General features: G+C 44.7%; 1 protein-coding gene across 2 annotated transcripts in view; it reads left to right on the forward strand.

Moving 5' to 3' along the window:
* cd276 (CD276 molecule) overlaps positions 1-22,335 on the forward strand; it is a 130,355-nt gene that overhangs the window by 37,136 nt on the left and 70,884 nt on the right. For both annotated transcript variants that reach the window (XM_056278618.1, XM_056278617.1), the window contains exon 4: positions 5,898-6,194. In XM_056278618.1, coding sequence (XP_056134593.1) covers positions 5,898-6,194 — 297 coding nt within the window. The remainder of the gene's footprint in view (positions 1-5,897; positions 6,195-22,335) is intronic.

Raw genomic sequence — 22,335 nt, forward strand, 5'->3', positions numbered from 1 at the left:
TAAGAAATTGAAGATTTCCTACACCGGTGTGTACTACTCCCTTCAGAGGACAGCACAAACAGGCTCTAACCAGAGTAGAAAAAGAAGTGGGAGGCCGCGTTGCACAACTGAGCAAGAAGATAAGTACATTAGAGTCTCTAGTTTGAGAAACAGACGCCTCACAGGTCCCCAACTGGCATCTTCATTAAATAGTACCTGTTAGAGCCTGTTTGTGCTGTCCTCTGAGGTGAATAGACTGTCGAGTTTCAGATGAAAGTTCTCTTTTTCTGGCCATTTTGAGCGTTTAATTGACCCCACAAATGTGATGCTCCAGAAACTCAATCTGCTCAAAGAAGTGCCCATCCAACCAATCCAACTTGTGGGAGCTGCTTCTGGAAGCGTGGGGTGCAATTTCTCCAGATTACCTCAACAAATTAACAGCTAGAATGCCAAAGGTCTGCAATGCTGTAATTGCTGCAAATGGAGGATTCTTTGACGAAAGCAAAGTTTGATGCAAAAAAAATCTTATTTCAAATACAAATCATTATTTCTAACCTTGTCAATGTCTTGACTCTATTTTCTATTCATTTCACAACATATGGTGGTGAATAAGTGTGACTTTTCATGGAAAACACAAAATTGTTTGGGTGATCCCAAACTTTTGAACGGTAGTGTACGTACATGCAAAGATTTAGGGGCAATCCACTTCATGTCAACTTATTTGGGAATTGGATTTTCATGATGTAACAAAGATACTTTACTGTTTCCCGAAGGGAAATAATTTTTTGATGGTTTTCCTTAAGCAGGGATATTGGCATACATTGTCAGCTATATAACCGCATCCCTGAAGCCTCTAGAAATAAAGCGTCTTGTTCAAGGAGTCTTTAGCCTGGTGGACCCTTGCCAGATAGAGGGAGGACACTGGCATGTATGTCACCGCTTCTCAATCTGACTCAATTTCTGCTTTTCATTGCACATAGGATCTGTTGTGGATTGTTCTGGATTGTTGACTGTCTGTCACATCCTATTTTAGCCCAACATTTTTTAGTTTTTGTGTTTGCCAACAGTTGATCATTGTACACCTGCAGCTTGTTTACTCACCTACTCCACTGACCAGCTGTTAGCCTGCTAGCATGCTAGCGATCCACCGCCATACTCAACAAAGCGTAGATTATCCCCTCTGGTACATCTCGACCGGACTATTCTCTGCCATTATCTCAGGACTATCCCCGACCTCTCTTTTGGACCCATCATCTTGTTTTGGCTTCACTGCTGCACTGCTGCTGTGGTCCAGGACTGAGTGCCTCCTCTCTGGCTACCGGATTCAGTAGCTAGCTACTGCACCTCTGCTGCTGATATGGCATTCATAAAATACTTTGCATTGGAACATCTGAACCTCAGCTACCACATCACTCCAAACTGCTTTGCTAACACTACTTTCCCTGGACTCTTGCGTCACCCCCGGTATGTCCACAGGGCCTCCCGATGTAAGTTTGTTTACTCTGATCATGCTATTCTATCTGTGTTGTCTGACCGGTGTTCTATCACACTGAGACGTCGATGTCATCACAACAAACTACTTGTTACTCTGGTAATCTGGAGCCCCTGGTTTGTGTTGACAGTGTCACTCCTCTCACAGTGCCTGCCTCAGCATCTATGAACAACACTGCAACATTCATTTTACTGAACACTCGCTCCTTAAACAGTAAGGCACTACTCATCCATGACATCATCATGGACAGGAACTAAATCAAGCCACACCCCATGCTATGTGTGCCCACACCCCATGCTATGTGTGCATACAGAAACCTCGCTCCATGGGTTGTGGTGGTGGGCTGGCTATTATTATACATTGAGCTGACATTCTGGTTAAAAAACTTCCAGTACTCAGTCTCCTCATTTGAGTGTGTTGCCTTCACTAGCTGGGTCAGCACAGCTTCAGGTGATCCTTGTTTACCGCCCCCCTAAAGCCTCCACTACCTTCCTGTCTGGGCTATCTGAGCTACTCACCTCTGTCTGCTCTATGTCCCCATCTACACTCCTGTTAGCCGATTTCAGTATCCCTGTGGACTCAAGTAGCTGCACGTTTGCCACTGAATTCCTGTCATTACTGGATTGCTTTAACATCACACAGCATGTTCAAGGTCCTACCCATACCAAAGGTCACACTCTGGATCTGGTGTGCTCTACTCGTACAACTGCCCTCCATTTGAAGTTCCTGGCCCTTGCCATATCCGACCATCATGCCATCCACTTTGCTGTTCTTGTCCTCCTGCCCAGGCAGCACACAAAATGTACCATCACATTCAGGAACATCAAGACAGTGAGTGCACCAGCCCTGACCGACATGATAGTGTCCAATCTAACCTCAGATCCCTCGACACCACGATGGATGGCCTGGTAGCCCACTACAGCGCAGCCTTATCCCTCAGCCTTGACTCTCTTGCCCCCCTCAAAACCTGGTCTGTCTCTTTTTCCCATCCTGCCCCCTTGTTCACCATCAAACTCCGCATCATGAAAGCCACTGGTCGTCGATTGGAGACGCTCTATAAAAGGTCTGGCCTCACTGTCCACCTCAACGCCTTTAAAAGACCACATGAAGACCTATAAAGAAGCTCTCTTCCAGGCCAAAATCCATTACTACTCCACTGTCATTGGCAACCAGCAAAATCACCCCAGAATGCTGTTCTCCACCATCAACCGACTATTTTGCCCCCTTGATACCCCCACCCTTCAGGCACCCTCACCTACTGCTCCAAGATCCTGGACTTCTTCCAGGCCAAAGTGGATTCGATCCACTAGCAGCTTCTGGTATCTGCCCCCTCTCCCCCGCACGGACTTCAGTTGCAAGATGTTGCTCCCTGCGCTGCGTGCCTATTTCAAAACACGCGTGTCAGATGCTTTCAATGCATTTGGACCTTTTGGGTTGAGCCGAATGCTTCGGTGCTCCAACTCTTCATTGGTTGTTTTAGGATTCAGATCCCAAATTCAGATTCAGGATAGTTCTTGTTTTTCCCCTTGGAAAAACAAGCAAATAATAATGGTTGAGTTACTTATTACTGGATGATTGTGTCAAAATAGTATATGATTTTATTTACTGATTGAGTGCTGAATAGCCAATAGGCAGTTTACTGAATTTATAGTCTACAAAATGGATTTGCTGCCAGCGGCATTCAGTCTTCCACTTGACTCATCTCCACATTTATTACATTGTTTCCCAAAGTTTGAGGTGATGTTTCAGTGAAATGTCAAGCAAATAAGCCATATCAAAGCATTTTAATGTCACCGCTGATAATCCAAAGAAGCTTAAATGCCAAATATGCCATCACATATTGGCGTGTGGTCTTCTGAGAGTTTATATATGCAATTAGCCTGGGAACTGAGAGCTCATTGTTTTACATTTGCTCTGGCATATACGTCTGGTCACCCTCCCGTTCAGACAGATTTCCAGCCGACCTGGCCCAGGTTTGGCCAATCAGAACTGTTTGCCTATCAGAACCATTTGCCAGTCAGAACCGTTTGCAAATCAGAACTGAATTGCCCTTCTGAGATAAATAAAGTTGTCTGAATCTGAACCTGAATCTAATATGGGGCAGGTTGATGATGTACAGCCTTTTTTTTCCCCCACGTGCATTCCAGTAACTCTGGCTCTTACTTGTTTCTTCCATTGGTTGGGTTGGTTAATATTAGGGTTAGGGTGGGGTTAGGGATAGGGTTAGCCAATCAGAGGCAGAGTAGGGGCAGGTCTTCCTGGAATGCAGGTTGCAAAAAACCCCCCAAAAAACGCTGACGTACAGAGGAGTGCCATTGACTGCCGCTGATGTGGAACGGTCTGTTGAATCCACTATTGCGACAGCATTAAACAAACTGGACAGTATATATTCTCTAGAATATCAACAAATGAACTTAAAACTTTTGTTGATAAGAAAGATGTGTTTGCCATACATCCAAGAGGATTTGGTAAAAGTTAAAAGTGCTACATCACACGTTTCGTCGCTCTGATTGGTTGTAGGTTTCTCCAGTTGCGTCCAGAGGCATTTTGGTCTCTGCCTGTTGATAACGCCCCTTGGAAATCAAAAATGAACTGACAGGAGCCAGATGAATTGGTTCTCAGGCTAATATGCAATAGCACTTCCATTCCATTTCAGTTGAGTGATTTATTCAAAAGAAATAAACTTCAACTTTACTACATAGTTTTAAGCTTCATTCGCTTATGGCTTAACCAAATATGAGTGCCCTGATCCCCCCAACCCCCTCACCCCACCACCACCACCACCAGAAGGGTCAGAGCTCTGCAAAAACTTGCAAGTGGAGCTTTGACGTGTACAGTAATGCCATTCTGGCTAGCCATAGTGATCTCCTTATATTTTACAATACCATTCTCTACAGAAAACTAAAATCCCAAAACTGAGAAATGTTTTATGTTCACAAGATGACTGCCAGAAATCCTGTCATACATGAAACAATAAAATTAATGAATGTCCTACTGTCAGTCACTGAAGTGATTTCCTTTAAAACTTTGAACCGATAAATACATTTGAATTGTTAAGAAAAAGAATGTAACAAAGACCATATACACACGATGTATTATGTCAGAAAATGTATTAATCTCACACTCGCCTCTGTAAAACATGACTTAAAATCAGTTCTTTTAAATCATAGAATGACGTTATAATATTTTTTTCTTCAGTTCAGTAGAACGCTGTCTTTGGCCAGTAAGCCCTGATTGTATTTCCATTATGGTCAATAACTGCTCTTCTTGGCTATTACGGTTAATCAAACAATGCCAATGTATTTGTTTTGGCAAGGTTATGCCGTCCATTTTCCAAACTGAAAACCCCTTCTTTATTTATCCATATCTGCAAGGCTTTACACCCATTTCAGATCACCTCATCCGTTTCCTTCTCTTTTCTCAAGCTTCCAAGTTTGCCATTACATTGTTCCTGTACTCTTCCGACGATGAGTGTGCATTAGGCAGTGTTTATGAATGACATTTTTCCTCATCACTGGGGAGAGGGAAAACAATGTCTCCAATAGTGACAAATTGGTACCATTTTGTGCATTAGATTTATAGATGTTCTATTTTTAGCCAGCATTCACAGTTAACATTGTAGTCTTCCTTCCTGCTGTGCTTAGAGAAAATGAAAGCAAGACTCAATTGAAATCTGCCTGTCAGTCAAATGGATAGTTGGGGAAGTCAGTGGGTGCCACACTAAATCCGTCTTTGTGTTGAGAGTCCACTTTTCAAAGGCAGCTCAGACAAACTTATTTCATTTCCCCCTCTGCCCCACCCAATTGTTTGCCGTGCTATGATTGGTTCTGGGAATACGGCAGCCTCTCTCTCTACCGCCTCTGTGCTTGTGTTTCAGCTCGAGGGATTGGAGAGCCGTAATTTCAGCCGGGGATGATGATTCATCCCTCACCTCCACCCTGATCCTCTCTTTCACACCAAAGGCCCAGCTGTCCCATACCTCTCAGAGATCTGTCAGTTCCCCTCAGGCCCACCCACCTCTATTGTGTTTCGTTTTCTCCTGTGTGACACATTAGGAGACTCGCTGCTGTGGTCCTCTTGGGGAAGCAAGGCGAGAGCATAGGGATCCATCACCAGGATGTGCCACTGATGCTGTCTGGGATCTTGCTACTGCTGGGATCTTAAGCCCTGTGTTATGCAAAGCTCCCTAAATATAATTGAGAATTTAATAGGAATCGTGTCAAACAGTTCCCAGGGAGCTTTTCACATTCGAGGATCTAACTAAACTCAGTATGCATCTGGAGGATGGAGGGGAGCCCTCTCCCAATCTTCACCCGCCACACGTGACCCATCCTATATATCACCCTTTTACCCGCCCTTCTCATGTCTGCTTTTAATTGAATCTTTCCACTCACCTTTCTCATTTTTTATCTTTTCCTAATCCTAGCCCCCTACTCCAAGCCTGTGGTGACTCTGGAGCCAGACTCCAACCTACGACCAGGTGATGAGGTGGCCTTGACCTGTGTGTCTTATGGTGGTTATCCAGAAGCTGATGTGTTGTGGCAGGATGGAAGTGGGCGCAACCTGACAGACAACGTCACAACCTCCATGGTAGCCAATGAAAAAGGGCTTTTTAGCATGCACAGTATCCTGACTGTCGTCCTGGAGCCCAATAGTACCTACAGCTGCCGACTGACTAACTCACTGTTGGGCGAGGAAGGCCATGCCTCCGTCACCATCACAGGTTGGTTTATTTTGAAATCTATCTTACTCTCTCTCTCTCTCATTAGGTGTCAGGTGTCTCAGTCAAAGCTCCATCTTGGTGCAAAGTAAACAAGATCATATTCACAGGCTTTCCATAGTGTTTCGATGTTGCCCACTCTGGCTAATCTTGTTTTCAGTCACCCAGATGCCGAATTTCCTATTATAGCCTTGTGTGCTTTTATAAAGCAATCTGTCAGTGAAATTTCATGCTGTGAGAACTTGTTTTATTTTCCTTTTTTAATTTTGTCTCCTCTTCAGTGAGAGTAACCGTTCAGCTCCACAGAGATGAATGGAAAATAATGAAATGTCCAATTATAGTCCAATAAGCATAACCATCAGTACTTTTGCATCATTAAATTAGATCAGTGGGTGATTATTTCCCTAATGTGACTCAAATAGCTATTCATCATTTAAAAGAAAAATGCAGCATGGTAATGAAAATACTGTGTGTAATGTAATGAATGGGCTTTTAGCAGCTGTCTGTAGGATTCCATATGTAGAGCTCACTTAAAGAGCTATGTTTGCTAACCAGGAATAGGGTTGATGTGTTTACCTTGTGCTGACTGGAGTTCTGATTGTATCTGTGTGATGTGCCCAGTGGCCTAGACGGTCACAGCCCAGCCTCTCTCCCCCCGTCTCCTCTCCTCCATGTACCACTAGTTTCCTTGCTTGTGTGCAGTGTTAAATATATGGCGAGTGCTGCGTATGGTTGGTGGTGGTGGGATGGGGGGGATAGGCTTGGTCTCTAATGGGAGCAGCACCGTGTGAAAGGGCTCATAAATAAGTAGAGGTGGCCTAGACTTGCAATCTGGGTTGGCGCTAGCGATGGAGCTAGGCTGTTGAGGGGGAGGTCAAGGCAGAGGTCAGGGAGTGCTGCTCCACTGGACTGGGAAATCGCTTTACTGTCTGGAAACAGGATGGCCAATTGGCAGAACAGGCTGGTCGGTTGGTTGTTCTGAAGGAGGGTGGCCTTTCTGGCAGTTTAGTCAGCCATCTTCAAAACAGCCCAGATAACCATTCATAAAGACCATTGTGAGAATGGAAGGCAGTCAAACAGATCGGAAAACATTTCTATCTATTTCTCTATCTATCTCTACATCTCTCTAACTCTCTATTTATCTGTAATCCTTCGGGACCTAACAATTATTCCTCCAGGCATTAAAGTAGATTATATTCTTCAGCCACTTGTTGAATAAAACAAGGGTAAAGTGAGTTAGGATGGAGAATGAAATTATATAGGCATCAGTGTAGCTTATCATATGAGGCTGTTTAAGCAAGCCTAATGTAATGCGTTTTACTTTTAGGAGATTTCATTTCTTGTTTGAATGTCAGTTGTGTTCCCAAGGCGTTTTTTTCCCTGATTCTTTGTCCCTTGCCTCTCCGCAATACTTCAATCTTTGCGCTGTGTATTTTTCACACTTTGATAACTGTGGGCAACTTAAGCCCTTTGAGACTGTAACTGTGATTGAGAACTGTATGAGTAAAAGTGACTTGACTCAATTTCTTTAATCCGAATCATTAAACATGTTCACTGTCAGCGTTCAGGTAGCGGTCTATTCCGTTGCCTACCAACGTGGGAATCGGCGGTTCGAATCCCTGTGTTACCTCCGGCTTGGTCGGGTGTCCCTACATACACAATTGGCCGTGTCTGCGGGTGGGAAGCCGGATGTGGGTATGTGTCCTGGTCGCTGCACTGGTGTCTCTTCTGGTCGGTCGGGGCGCCTGTTCGGGGAGGAGGGGGAACTGGGGGGAATAACGTGATCCTCCCACACACTACGTCCCCCTTGTGAAACTCCTCTCTGTCAGGTGAAAAGAACTGTAGAATGCATTAGTGGTAGATGAAGACGGTATACTTTCTTAATCCCCATGGGGAAGTTCATCCTCTGCTCTAGCTCATCTGGTAGGTGTGGGCAGTTGTATAACTAGGAGCAGTGGACAGCTGCAGTGCAGCGTCCGGGAACCAACTCCAGTTCTTCTTTCCATTGCCTTGCTCAAGGGCACAGACATGAGTATTAAGCCTAACATGCATGTCTTTTTGATGGTGGGGGAAACCAGAGTACCCAGAGGAAACCCATGCAGACACGGGGAGAGCATGCAAATTCCACATAGAAAGGACCTGGGACAGCCTGGGGTTCGAACCCACGACCTTTCTTGCTGTGAGGCAACAGTGCTAACCACTGGGCCACCATGCTGCCTTATGTTTTACACAAGAGCGAGTTTTCCATAGAAAAAGGAAATAACAAACCTCCCTATTTTTCATACATGTCTCAAAATAGGTTATTTTATCTTGGGTCCAGTTGGCTTAATAGTTGTCCATTTTTGGGGCATACCCTTTAATCAAACCATGCTCTGCTTTATACGAGCACTGTCCTCCACACCCTTTGCTGTCATCCTTTGGGTTTTCAAGGTTATGTCTGTGCAGGGTGTTATAATCTATACCACAGGTTGGTGTGTTTATGATGTAAATTCGGAGATAAACAGATTAGATCAAATCAGGGATGTGTGTATTTGCAGTGATTCCCATCTCCCTTATTCAAGCCTCGGTAGGCATCCCCACACCTCCGAAAAAAGGTAGCACCTTATAATAAGGTACACTTTGTTAAGGGTTTCTATGTGGTCACTAATTACGTTATTAATGGTTAATAATGGAATGGATGTGTTAAAGAAAAAAATGGTTTTTTTTTTACAGCCTGGCTCTTATTTTTGTAGTTTTTGCCACTGTGCAATGGGTCATAATGTCATTTTGCGCTCCAGCTTTATTGTGGAAATTTTTGACACAGCACCACCATTGGACACAGCTTTACTATGGACTGTTATTATGCCACATAACACAGTCCTTAAACCTGTACTTTCAACAACAACAACAAAACCTAGGTGCCTTAGTTAGACTGTGCACATGATTTCTCAATGTTTATGACATCCCAGTTGCACTGCCCTGGTAGTTAGTAAATGAGTACTTGCAATCGACCATTGATAATATTAAAAATCTTGAGTAATAACTAATGTAAAAATAACTAACCTTTACCATAGTTTTCACTTCAAAATACCTGGTTTAGATAATTGTGTTAAATTGGACATGTTGAAACGTGTCATGATCATGGTCCATTGCCCCCTTAAACAAGCTGAGTTTAGCGTATATCTCATATCCAAGATCTCCAAAATGAAGCCAATGATTAAAATGATATAGCTAATATGCATGACGACAAGACCAGAATTATCCTTTAATCTGTTATAAATGACTATAATATCTAATAAAAGAAAAATACTTTTTCGGTTGCCAGGTTGGGAGCCCATGTAGGGAGAGTCTTCATAGACATTCTCTCTGAAACCATGTGATTACATTAAGATTACTGTAGCATTGTATGGCAGTGGGTGGCACAGTGGTTAGTGCGGTCGCCTCACAGCAAGAAGGTCCTGGGTTCGAGCCTCGGGGTAGTCCAACCTTGGAGGTCGTCCCGGGTCGTCCTCTGTGTGAAGTTTGCATGTTCTCCCTGTGTCTGCGTGGGTTTCCTGCGGGTGCTCCGCTTTCCTCCCACAGTCCAAAGACATGTAGGTCAGGTGAATCGGCCGTACTAAATTGTCCCTAGTTGTGTGTGTGTGTGTGTGTGAGCCCTGTGATGGCCTGGCAGCCTGTCCAGGGTGTCTCCCCGCCTGCCGCCCAATGACTGCTGGGATAGGCTCCAGCATCCCGCGACCCTAGTTCGATAAGCGGCTTGGCTAATGGATGGATGTATGGAAGCCTCAGTAACCACTACCTTACCTAAACCATAAATTTAACCGCTGTAATTGTAGTTATTTTCACTACTGCACGAAAATTGACTTTTGTAATTACATTTCACGACACTTTCAAGTTATTTTATTTGAGTTTCAGTTTGAGATACTTTATTGATCCCCGTAGGGAAATTACGCTCTGCATTTAACCCATCCTAGCTGTGTAGCTAGGAGCAGTGGGCAGCTGCTGTGCAGTACCCGGGGACCAACTCCAGTTCGTCTTGCCATGTCTCAGTTAAGGGCACAGACAGAAGTACTACTACTACTTTGTATATCATTGGCTGAGAATGTGAATTAGCAGTCCTCGCCGTTCACATGGTTTCAAGAGAATATCTATGGAGACGCTCCCATATTGATAAAATGTGGGCTTTTAACTTGATAACCCAAAATGTCTTTCTATGAATGCATTATAACATCTTATTACTCATTTATATAAAGTATGCCTTATTGTAAATTGGTGCAAAAAAAAATCTCTGCCTTGCTGCAATTCTCTGCAGTAAAGACATTTTGAGGCCATTACGAAGAACATGCTCATGACGAAAGGTGATCTGTCCAGGGCAGTGGAAATGACAGAATTGCCTACATTCTAAAACCACCCAGCTGGACAGAGGACCTGAGATTGAAACAGGCATCCTCTAAAAAAAAGAGGTCAGTACCCAAATGAACAGCCAGTACAGGTATGGAGGTGTGCAGAGGGAGAGCGCAAAAGATTTAGAAGAGGAAAAAGGAGCAAGCCCATGGAAAAAAGTGAGGAAATCCCATAAATAAAGGCAGGGTGTTTAAGATTCTCTGCTTTTATATCTACACTAGCAGAGGTACCCAGCATTGCCTGGGGAAAATTCTGTCAGCAAAACAACCAACACGATCTGATCTTTACGATATAATCGATGATGAAATGTAGGATAATTTATGAGATGATACATGTGATAAGCGAATGTTGAATAAACTAATCTTATTAACGAAAATTATCAAATGTCATAATGTTCAATCCATTCATCAAGCTTCTTTGCCAATGTGTGTATTAATTGCTCAGTGCTCAAGCACCTCAGGGTAAACCATGTCTTAATATTCGGCGCTAGGATAGAAAGCTTTTCTGCACTACCCGTTCTGGAGGCAGCTACAAACAATTGGCCGTGTGAGAAACATGGAGCAGAAATATTTACTCCAATCGTTTTAAAAGTCTGTCCTTGGTCTTTGTTGATGATCATTGCAAAACATGGCTTGCAGGGAAACTGAACTCTGCGAAACCAGAAGCCAACGTAGCTGCCGCAAATCGCCACAAAATAAACTCAATTGTGCAAATCAAATTTTTTACTTGGTTTTGGAAATATTTTTCAAACTGTGCAATCCTTGGAAAGTGCTGATTCTAAAGATACCCTTCTTTTTGTTCTACAATGTGTATTTCTGGAGTTTTAAGCAAACATACAAACATACACTCGCTTTATATATGGATGATATTAACTCCCCCATGTAAAAGCACTAGCACAGCTTGACAATGGTCTAACTTGTTAGCAAACACACACGGCAGATTTACAGTACTTTGTGTGCTGTGATTGGGAGAGGGGAGGGTGGGGGGGTCCTTGTTTGAAATAAAAAAATATTTGCATTTGTTTACAACAGCTGCTGTATGCTTAACAACTTCTGTAATTAATTTTGACCTAGCAGAACTCTTCTGCTGGTGTAGCAAAGTGTCCTGTGTGCAGAGCTGGAGTTGATACTGACTACACTGCCATATAAGCTTACAAACACCGCACCACACACCACACCCGGGCTGCAGGGAATCCTATTATAAGAACGGGTGAAATCTGCTTAAAATTCTAAATGGACGATGACAGAGAGAAAAAAAAGAATGAAAGAGAGCAAGAGATTGAGAAAAAGAGTGGGAAAGAGGGGAGAGGGAGGTTGAGAGTGAACAAGCATGTTAAAATTTCACACTCTCCCAAATCTCTGATTGAAAAATTACAGTTGTAATACAAACCTCCCCCTGGGGCAGAAAAGGAGTTTTACAAGGTTAATTTTGAGAAAATGAACCCTTTATTCACACTTAACCGAACATCATGTGGGCTGGCGTGAGCAACGCACTGAGGTTGTGTTAAGTTATCTGATGTTAATCCTACTGCTTTTATAGACACCATTAATGAGCGTGCCTCTCCAAACACGCCCTGCTGGTTGGCGTCAGAAGGCATATAGTTTATACAAACTCTCATCAACCGTCTCAGAAATTATGGTCTTTGCAAAAGCGCTTTGTGAAGTGCTGGTCAGATTCACATCTGAGCCATGAAATGAGCAGGGTTTTGTGTTGCTGGGATATTGGTAGCTTTTGCAGGATACATCAAGGTTCAGTTACTGCAGGACCCAAAGGGACGACTGGTTTTGCCAAGCAATCCGATGATGAAAAGCAGCAGCTGCGGACCTCAAATGAACCCTTGGTTTGCCCGTTTGCCTGCTTGTCTGTGTGTCTGCCTGCCTAGTTGGCCAATTTCTGCACCACCCGTCTTTCTCCTTCCTCCTCCCACTCCTCTCTTGACCGCCTGACACAAAGCAGCCCTCTGTAACCCCCAGACAGACTAAATTACACTTCTAACACTTCCCCACTCCCCAGGCCTGCTCCGACCACTTTGTTCTCCTCAGAGAGAATAATGCCTTTGGAGTTTTGGGGGGATCAAGAGAGAGCATCCCATCCTTCTTTTAGTGATCTTTCACTGAATGCGGCGCTTTAGATATGTATCCCATCTATTTGGGCTATGCGATGGCTGTAGTGTGCTGGGTGATGGTAGGGCTTTTGGGTTTGTCCCCGAGCCCCCCTCTGTCTGACTTGCTCTCCCAGTGGGGAAGGCGCCGACTCCCTGGCACCACTGTGCTGGCGCAGCACTTACTGGGAGCTGGGTCGGGTTGGAGATAGAGAGAGAGAAAACGAGGTGGGGAGATAGTGAAGGGCGAAGGAGGCATGGTTGGGGAGGGAAGGGGGGGTGATCTCATAGAGGAAGATGAAGACAATATTTACTAAGCTCAAAACTACAGCACCATGGCCTTGACAAACAGGAGAGACGGACTCGTTGACAGGGTGGGAGAAGCAAGCACATCACCCAGTAATGCAACCCACTTGACCTGAAAAAAAAATAGTTCACTGAATTTTGCTATTCTGTGGTGCACACTCTCAGTGATCAGTGCTTGCCCTGACCCCAATTCTGCTGAGAGTTCAAATTCCCACCTGGTCGGCCGGCTCTGCACCCCAAATTGTTGACCAGTCTGTTCGGCAAAGGTCTGCAAGGGAATGTTTATATTTCAGGGAAACTGAACTAAAACATGTATGCTGTTAAATTATCTCTCCAATCACACAGTATTTGATCAGTTATAGGTGAAATGAAAAAGGAAACTTGTAATTTTAGCAGGGCTAATGACAACATAAGATGCATTTTCCATACCTGCTTCATTTAATTCAGGGTCCTGGGGGGCTGGGACCTGTACCAAGTCAGGTTGACGCCTTGGACAGGTTGCCAGTCCATCACAGGGCCCACACATATACACAGCCATGCACATACCATTCACACCCATTTAGAGACTGCAGTTCACCTAACAATTCCCCCCCAAAATACATTGCAACATTAATTTCCACAAGATTTGCATGACCTGTGGATGGGTCCATATTTTTAAATGTAAAGTTAAAGGGGAAACCGTAGGTTTTTTGAGGTCAACCTATAATGTAAACTATTATAAATAGATGTATGTATCTATAAAGGCAGATTTTTACAAATCATAGATGGTTTAAAAAACTATTTTCCAATGTGTTACTGCATCTTAACACAGATGGGCACTTCTCAGCCCCTCTTAACAAAGTCCAACACTCAGAACCGTGAACAGTATGGGAAAGTACACCTAGATGAAAATAAATTATACCAAAGTGTCATCTTGCACCAGCTCTCTCCGGGCATTTTGTTATTAACATTGTTATTAAATCCAACGTCAAATGACTCGACCAACAGTCATGGACCATCGTCCAGCCCGGCCTTACTGTTGTTGCCCAGCTCGCCCTAGCTTGCTGCATTCTCTGCTGTCTCAGGGGGATTGTCCAGCTCAGTCCACTAGTCCACTTTATAAAAGGCCTCTGTGCTTGGATATTACGGGTCCAGGAGAATACAATGTACTCCCTCCCGTTCTCTTTCTCGATCTCCTTGTTTCCTTTTGTCTCAAGACATGGCTGCCTATTTTTCTGTGGCTGAGGTTTCCTCGCATTTTCTCTAAATTGACTTAATCTATCTCTTCACCTCCCCCATGCGTACACACATGCACCACAAACACATACACACACACACACACCAACTGCTGGCTTAAATCCCTGGAATGGGTTGGAAAATCCTAGTAGTGAAATTGAACGAGCAATGTCCTCCCCTCTCTCTCAGCAGCTACCAGCGAGGTTCCTTTGAGCAAGGCAGGTAACGTTTAAAATACCTCAGTGGGTCTGCTCACTGGCTCATCTTAAGGAAGGCTGTGATTATACAAAGTATCTTGTAGATGTAAATGTTAGTTACTGTAAAAAAGCAAAACAAGGGGCGTCCGGGTAGCGTAGCGGCCTGTTCCGTTGCCTACCAACATGGGGATCGCCGGGTCGAATCCCAGTGTTATCTCCGGCTTGGTCGGTACAGACAAAATTGGCCGTGTCTGAGGGTGGGAAGCCGGGTGTGGGTATGTGTCCCGGTCGCTGCACTAGTGCCTCTGGTCAGTCGGGGCGCCTGTTCGGGGGGGAGGGGGAACTGGGGGGAATAGCGTGATCCTCCCGGGTGCTACGTCCCCCTGGCGAAACTCCTCACTGTCAGGTGAAAAGAAGCAGCTGGCGACTCCACATGTATCGGAAGAGGCATGTGGTAGTCTGCAGCCCTCCCCGGATTGGCAGAAGGGGTGGAGCGGCGACCAGGACGGCTCGGAGAGTGGGGTAACTGGCCGGATACAATTGGGGAGAAAAAGGCGGGGAAAACAAAACAAAAGTGTGCAGTGGTTAATAAACATGTTATCTATATTGTCAGGACAGAGTGTAGCAGAGATGCTAATAGAGATGCTAATAGCTGGGCTGTGTTAAACCATTGAAGGCCACGGGAAAAACGATCACAGTCAATTTTTTTTTGAGAAAATCAATTTTAACGATTCAAAACGCTCTTAAAGACTTCACATAAAAATTATGGTTTGATTTTATATCTTTTTTTTGGGATCTGGTCATGTGATCTGACCAGGACCTCGCCAGAGACACTGATCGTTTTTCCTTTGTACACATTGGACATTAATCATTCTTTCATTATACACGTTTTTAAAAAGTGTGTCTAACTCAGGACTTTGATCGTTTTAGGTGTTACTAATTTGTGGGAAGAAACTACGGCGCTTGGGGAGTAGGTTAAACGCCTTTCTTCACAAGATGCCCCCCCCCTTACCTGGCTTTGATAATGTCTGTTCCTAGATGTGTACCTGAAATCGTACTACTAAGTAGTAGTTGCCAGTACTTACCAATCTATATTAAACGTTAAAGCTGCAATCCTCAATAGTTTTTGAGAAGCGTAGTCCCTCGGTACAGTCTTTCTGCTTTCTGGCTTGTTATTGCAGCTAAAAGTGCTCGATTGTTTTTCCCATGGATGGAAACTGACTTGCAAGAATTGCACATCAAATTCTATGATGCTATGACCTGTTGGTTGGTAAGCGCTATTATTGGACCATTTCTTTCAGTAAAAATGAAATTGTTCATTCAAATGTTGCTATTTACCAGGATTCGAGACCTTCCCTTTCGTAGACGTTTGTATCTAAAGGTCTGTCGAGTATGATTCATGGCGACGCGCTTCCGAAAACCATGCTTCAGTTTCCCGTGGCTATAAACAACAACCTATGCTCCTCCTTCTTCTCCAGTGAACCCCTTTACGGGCCTAATTTAAATGCAATTAACGGAGCCTTGTGAGAAGTAGAAAACAGCAGTATGAATGAATCTGTTGTCAGCGGCGCAGCAAGCGGGCAGCCTCCGCGATGGAACAGCGTATTAATTAGTGTCCAACACACAAACAGGCCTTCTTTCGCTCGCTGAATGCCTGCTCTGTCTTATCAGGAGCCCAGCCAGAGAAAACAACCAAATAGAGAGATGAAGTAATGGGGGCAATCTAAAATAAATTCAGGTAAGCGGCAATGGCAGCTTTGTAAGCACATTATTTCCTATCGGGATTATTAACTTGGGCCACTTGCCGCTGACACTGCTCAGAGATGTTTGAATGTCCTCCACTGGGCCTTCAGTACAGGAAATGTTCTCCTCGTGTTATGGCCTGGGCAGTATTATTTGTCATGCTCTCAGTCTTACCGTTAGCAGCTCTGAGGGATTGTATGGTTGAAAGAAGGATTAAGTCGTGGCCAGTTCCTGCTCAGTGCATTGCTCTTTTAAAATGGTACAATCAGAGATAAAATGAGCTCCTCTCCTTTGTGCTGGGATTTATTTTCCCCTTATTATGGTCTCCTCTCTGCCATCTTGATTTTTTTTTTCTTCTTCTTGTATTAAAGGTTTTGTGCACTGGCTCTGTGTCAAAATGTCTTTTGTGCTGCAGTTGAAAGCCACACTGTCAGCGATGTGGCGTACCTGGACTCCGAATGTCTGTCTTTCTGTCCACTGTTAGCTCTGATAGCTTATGTAGATGTCTCTCTCTGAGTGTATTTACTGTATGCACTTATGCTTGTATGCATGCCTACATTTATATGTACTAATGCAGTACATGTGGTTGTGTGTTTTATGTGTGTGCATGTACAGGTCTTAGTGTCATTTATTCCTATCAGTGACATCTGTATGGGTTGAACCCAGTTTAGTGCGATCAATCTGGGTCTGGCCCACCTTGGCATGTCTGCGTTGTCTATTCTTACCCGCTGTCTGTCCGTTTACGTCCTCCTCTGCTTTCTTTTCAGGACACTGAATCTATGACCGTAGTAAAAGAGCAGGTGCCCTCTTTTGTCACCGATCGGGGTCATTTTGATTTGGACTCACCGCAAGGACTATCGCTGGGGCCAATAGGGCCCTGCAGTGTACATTTCACAGAGCTACTGCGAAATCCTGTAAGAGGGATTGGTTTCGGGAGGTCTGGCGTCAGTCTTGGCTTTGCGATATGAAATCATATTAGTTTCAGCCTTTCAGCGTCATCGGGACAGATAATAACCACCAACAAATGGCTGGGCACACCTTCAAAGACCGGCGATTTAATTATTCATATCCATTTATTTGATGTGTAAACTCTGCACCAGATAAGACTGTGAATTATTGTCTCACAAAGGATGTTTACAACCCCTCTAAATTGCTTTGTTTGGGGCGTCGAAAACAGTCCAAATGAATTGCTAACTATACACAAAGAGCATTGTCTTGCGATGTAATGTCTTTTCAATTAGGTGGTGCTGAGAGATTTCGCTGCTTCTCAAGATAGGTAGCTCTTTCCCTGATAGCTCTGGAGACCAGTAATTGATTACCAAGTGTGAAATGGAAGTTAAGTACGGAGCTAGCGTGGCTTGTGTCCCAGAGGATGGGGACTCCACGCAGGCCTAGCGCTCTACTTCCTTACCGCCTTCCGTGGCGGTGTCTTAGGTTTAAAGTAATTACTCACTCACTGACTCACTGGGCGATCGCTAATGAAACCGCCGCAGTATCACAACCACCCTTCATTTCAGCACCAGTGTCAAATATCCCAGGCTTGTCCCTGCGATGCCTGTGATGAAGCTGTGTGCTGTGGTCGTGGTGCATGTCTGACCAGTTGGAACGGACGGCGGATTGTGATGACTCACGTCTCCTTCGGGTCACATTAATATCTCCGTGCCAGTGGGGGCCGTTTAACCACGCCTCCTCCCCCAACGCCTGACAACCTGCGACTCATTACAGACAAACTGTCCACAAGGAAATAAACTGGCTCCTCTCGCATTATTAATTTTGTCAACTGTGCTTAATTTCATGAGTTGGCCGCCTCGTGTACGGTGGTGCTGTGAATGCGATTGGCTGTCAGCAGCAGAGACAGCTTGGTGACCCACGCTTAAAGCACCTGTCACATCTATAATGTGTCTGTCCTGATGCTCGCAGCTTCTTACAGCGCTCCACAGAATGAAGAACGAAGCCATTTATAGTGCCAAGGCATGTCCTGGTGCCGTTATTAGTAGGTTTGAGTCGTCTGAATAGGGCTATGCAGTCGCCTAAGCTTAGAACCAGTGTGGGCAGAGGGGATTAAAAGTGAGCTCATGGGTATCCAGGTAGCGTGGTGGTCTATTCGGTTGCCTACCAACACAGGGCTTGCAGGATCGAATCCCTGTGTTACCTCCGTTTTGGTCGGGCGTCCCTACAGACACAATTGGCCGTGTCTCCGGGTGGGAAGCCGGATGCGGGTATGTGTCCTGGTTGCTGCACTAGCACCTCCTCTGGTTGGTCAGGGCGCCTATTCGGGAGGAGGGGGAACTGGGGGGAATGGCGTGATCCTCCCATGCACTACGTCTCTCCGGCGAAACTCCTCAATGCCAGGTGAAAAAAAGCGGCTGGCGACTCCACATGTATAGGAGGAGGCCTGTGGTAGTCTGCAGCCCTCCCCAGATCGGTAGATGGGGTGGAGCAGCGACCGGGATGGTTAGGAAGAGTCGGGTAATTGGCTGAATAAAACTGGGTAGAAAAGGGGGGGGGGAATCCAAAAAAAAAAAGTGAGCTCATTTGCCGGATTGCTGAAACGCGATGTATGATTTGAACACATCCAAAATTTTTGTGCAATTGTGAATTCTGGTTTGGCGAGTTGGGGCATTTTTTCAACATGTCAACGACACGCTGCGATGAAAGCAAAAAGAACCAAAAGCCCGGCTTTAATATAGAATGGAGTGGGGGGGGGGGGACTACAAAGAAAGAAACGGCATAAACATCGGTGAGGTGGTTCGACATTTATTAGGGGAAATGCTCCATATCTGCAAATAAAAAGAGAAGAAGAAATATATTGCAAGCTGATAAAACACAAGGTAGGAAATATATTCAACATGTTTGTTAGACCCCAAAGACACACACACAGTGTTTTGGTGGGGAAACGGAGTTGTTTAGAAAGAAAACTATTGGATACCTTTAATGTTTTTTGTATTGTTTTGGGGGGGGGGGATTTTCCGCCTGTGTGAATGTGTCGGCCCTCTGATGGCCTGGCAGCCTGTCCAGGGTGTCTCCCCGCCTGCCGCCCAATGACTGCTGGGATAGGCTCCAGCATCCCGTGACCCTGACTTGGATAAGCGGTTTGGATAATGGATGGATGGATTTTCACCCTTTTTCTTCCCAATTGTATGCAGCCAATTAATTTAATGCGTTAAGATTATTTGCTTACACGCCTCCTGTAATTAATGACTCCAATTTCAGGCAGGGAACAGGTGTTTCCCTTGCAGTAAACTATTTGCCAAAGTCAGGCGCAAAGTGTTGCGATGAGTTTGAAATGGGTGCAGCTCGAGGAAACTGATAACTGCAATCCACAGATCAAAGTAAGCCTTCACTGTCCGGTATTGTGCCCTACCATAAGAATTAGTGCCGGTGTGCCATACCAGGGAAAGAGGCTTTCAAGGTCACAGAGTAAAATAGGATTCAAGCAGCAGTCCTGAACATCATAAATCTGTCACTGATTCTAAGGGAATATCTTTTAAATGCTCCCCCCCCCCACCACCCCGGTATTTGTCGTAAATTTCCAGGCAATAAACGTACTTCTTCAAAGACAGCAGAATTTGTGTCAAAAATAAATGTAAATAAAATAGAGAGCGTTATTTTGAAAGGCAAAATTACTTGCCGATTCTTAATGATTTAATCACTTATTGAGCTTTTCTTATATCGCAGTCTTTAGAATATTCTGCTGTTTTCCAGCTCAGTGTCAGAACAAGTTTCTGTCTTCCTTTTCATTTCAAAACCAAGTAACCACAATGAAAAATAAACCCACACCACAAAAAAAATAAAAATAGAAAAGACATTCAGATTCACTTTTAGCAACCTGTGCATGGTTAATAAATCTGATTGTGATCCAAAGAAACTAACTGTTTACATACCTCACAATAGTAATACAAAGCTTTGTTCTAGATACTTTCGATATTAAACACATATATGACATACAGGGAGATGATTTAAGATGGGGCAAAGAGAAAGGGGGAGGGAAAAAGAGAGATAAATAGACCTTAGGGGCTTAGTTTCTGGGTCAAAGGGCAGTCGAAGCCGCTGGCTCTAGTTCACGGCACAAGTCAATCTAAGGTGTGGCCAACCCTTTTTTTTTTTTTTTTTTACTCATTTCAGTACGTGCTGCACTGTCAGTAATCAGGTGCAGTGGAGGCGCTGTTGTAAAAGGGTTGGATTAGAAGGAATACATTTATCTGGAGGAGTTCAAAGAAGGTTTAATCAGTTCATCTGGATACAATGTTTATTGGCAGATACGTTTCATCACTCAACTAAGTGACCTCTTCGGTCTCAACCGACTGCAGGTGTCCCCACCCTTATAAACAATACAGCTGCATAACGACCGAAACCAACGATCAGTTTTATATGCAAATATGACTGTGACCATTAACTGGAGTTTCATTGGCCATGTGTACTATTCACAGAGGATTGGGAATGTTTGCAATCACTCCACTGTAAATTGTAAAATGTCGACAGATATACTCTTAGCCCCCCCCCCCCCCCCCCCGTCCCTCTCGGTTCAGAGATGGTTGTTCCCTCTTCACATAGATGGCCTCTTTAACTCCCAGTTCAAACTAGCGTTCCTCCCTATCAAGGATGTACACATCCTCATCCTTAGAAGAGTGACCACTGGGCCACTCTGGTGGCCGAGCGGAATAAACCGCCGTTCTTGCAACCCGCTCGTCATGTGGCTGGGAGGTTCGTATCCCAGACTCGCCGTAACCGGTCACGGCCAGAGCGTCCACGTGGTAAGGCATTCATTAGGCCACCCTTACCCGAGGGATAGTGGGTGTAGATCAGTGTAGTGTTCGGGGACTCGTGGCCCATCCAGGCGCCTGCAGCCAAGCAACTGAAAGCATTCTCCCTACGCCTCCTTTGCGGCCTGAAGGTGATGCAATCCATGCGAAGCTTCAGTGTGTAAAATAGCGACAGCAGCCGACACGAGTTTGAAGGAAGCCGTTGTTACGACTATCTCCTTCCTGTGGAAACGTGAGCCAGGGGAGTTATTCGACAAGAGTTCCCGGCCATATGCCATTGGGTTAATTGGGTGGGATAAGGGGAAAAACTAGAAACAAATAAATAAATAAAAAGAGTGGCCACTGGCATGTAGATGGGTGTAGACTGCGGCGTCCTGGCCTGACATGTTAGCTCCCCTGTGTTGTGCCAGAACAGGGAGTCAGAGGCCATCGATGATATGAGGGAACGACCATCCGTGAACCAAGAGGGGGGCTAAGAGTACATCTATTACTATTATTATTTTTCAGAATAATGATAATAATAATTAATGATAATAATGATGATACATTTTATTTGTACAGCACTTTTCAAAATAATTGCAAATGCTCTACATATGATAATATAAACAGAAGAGCAACACACCAAAAGGATAAAACACACAACATTAATCACAAATTAAAAGCAATTCTGATGAGGTGAGTTTTGATTAGTAATTTGAATAAGGACAGATTGGTGCAGTCTCCGGTGTGTTTAGGGAGGGAGTTCCAGAGGGAGGGGACAGCTATGGAGAAGCTTCTGTCGCCCCAGGTCCGCTGCTTGGTCTTGTATGGTGGAGACAGGACGTTGGCATCGGAGAAACGAAGGCTGCGGGAAGGAGTATACTAGTTGTGCAGGTCAGTGAGGTAGGAGGGGGCCTGGTTATGGAGGGGTTTGTTGAGTGAGGGGAAGGACTTTGAATTGGATCCGTTGTGGGACAGCGAGCCAGTGGAGGTTCTGGAGGAGAGGTGTGATGTGGTCACGGGAGCATGAGTGGGTGAGCAGAAGAGTTCTGGATGTACCGGAGTGTGTTTAGGACTTTGGATGATAAGCCTTAGAGAATACTGTTGCAGTAGTCAATTCTGGATGTGATGAAGGCATGGATCAAGGTTTCAGCAGCAGAGAGGGAGAGTGATGGGTGGAGACGAGCTATGTTTTCTAGGTGGAAAAAGCCACTTCTGGTGATTTGATTGATGTGGTGTTCAAAGGAGAGGTTGCTGTCAAAAATGATTCCAAGATTGTGGATGTGTGGGGAGGGAGACAGAGTGGAGTTATCGATGGTAAGGCAGAAGTTGTGAGTTGTTTTGGTAAGGGATTTGGGTCCGATGATGATCATGTCAGATTTATCACAATTTAGTTTGAGGAAGTTGGCTTGTATCCATGATTTGATTTCAGTGAGGCAGTTGGTCAGACTGGGGTA

This window comes from Lampris incognitus, chromosome 4 (assembly GCF_029633865.1).
Source record: "Lampris incognitus isolate fLamInc1 chromosome 4, fLamInc1.hap2, whole genome shotgun sequence".
NCBI classification, from domain to species: Eukaryota; Metazoa; Chordata; class Actinopteri; order Lampriformes; family Lampridae; genus Lampris; species Lampris incognitus.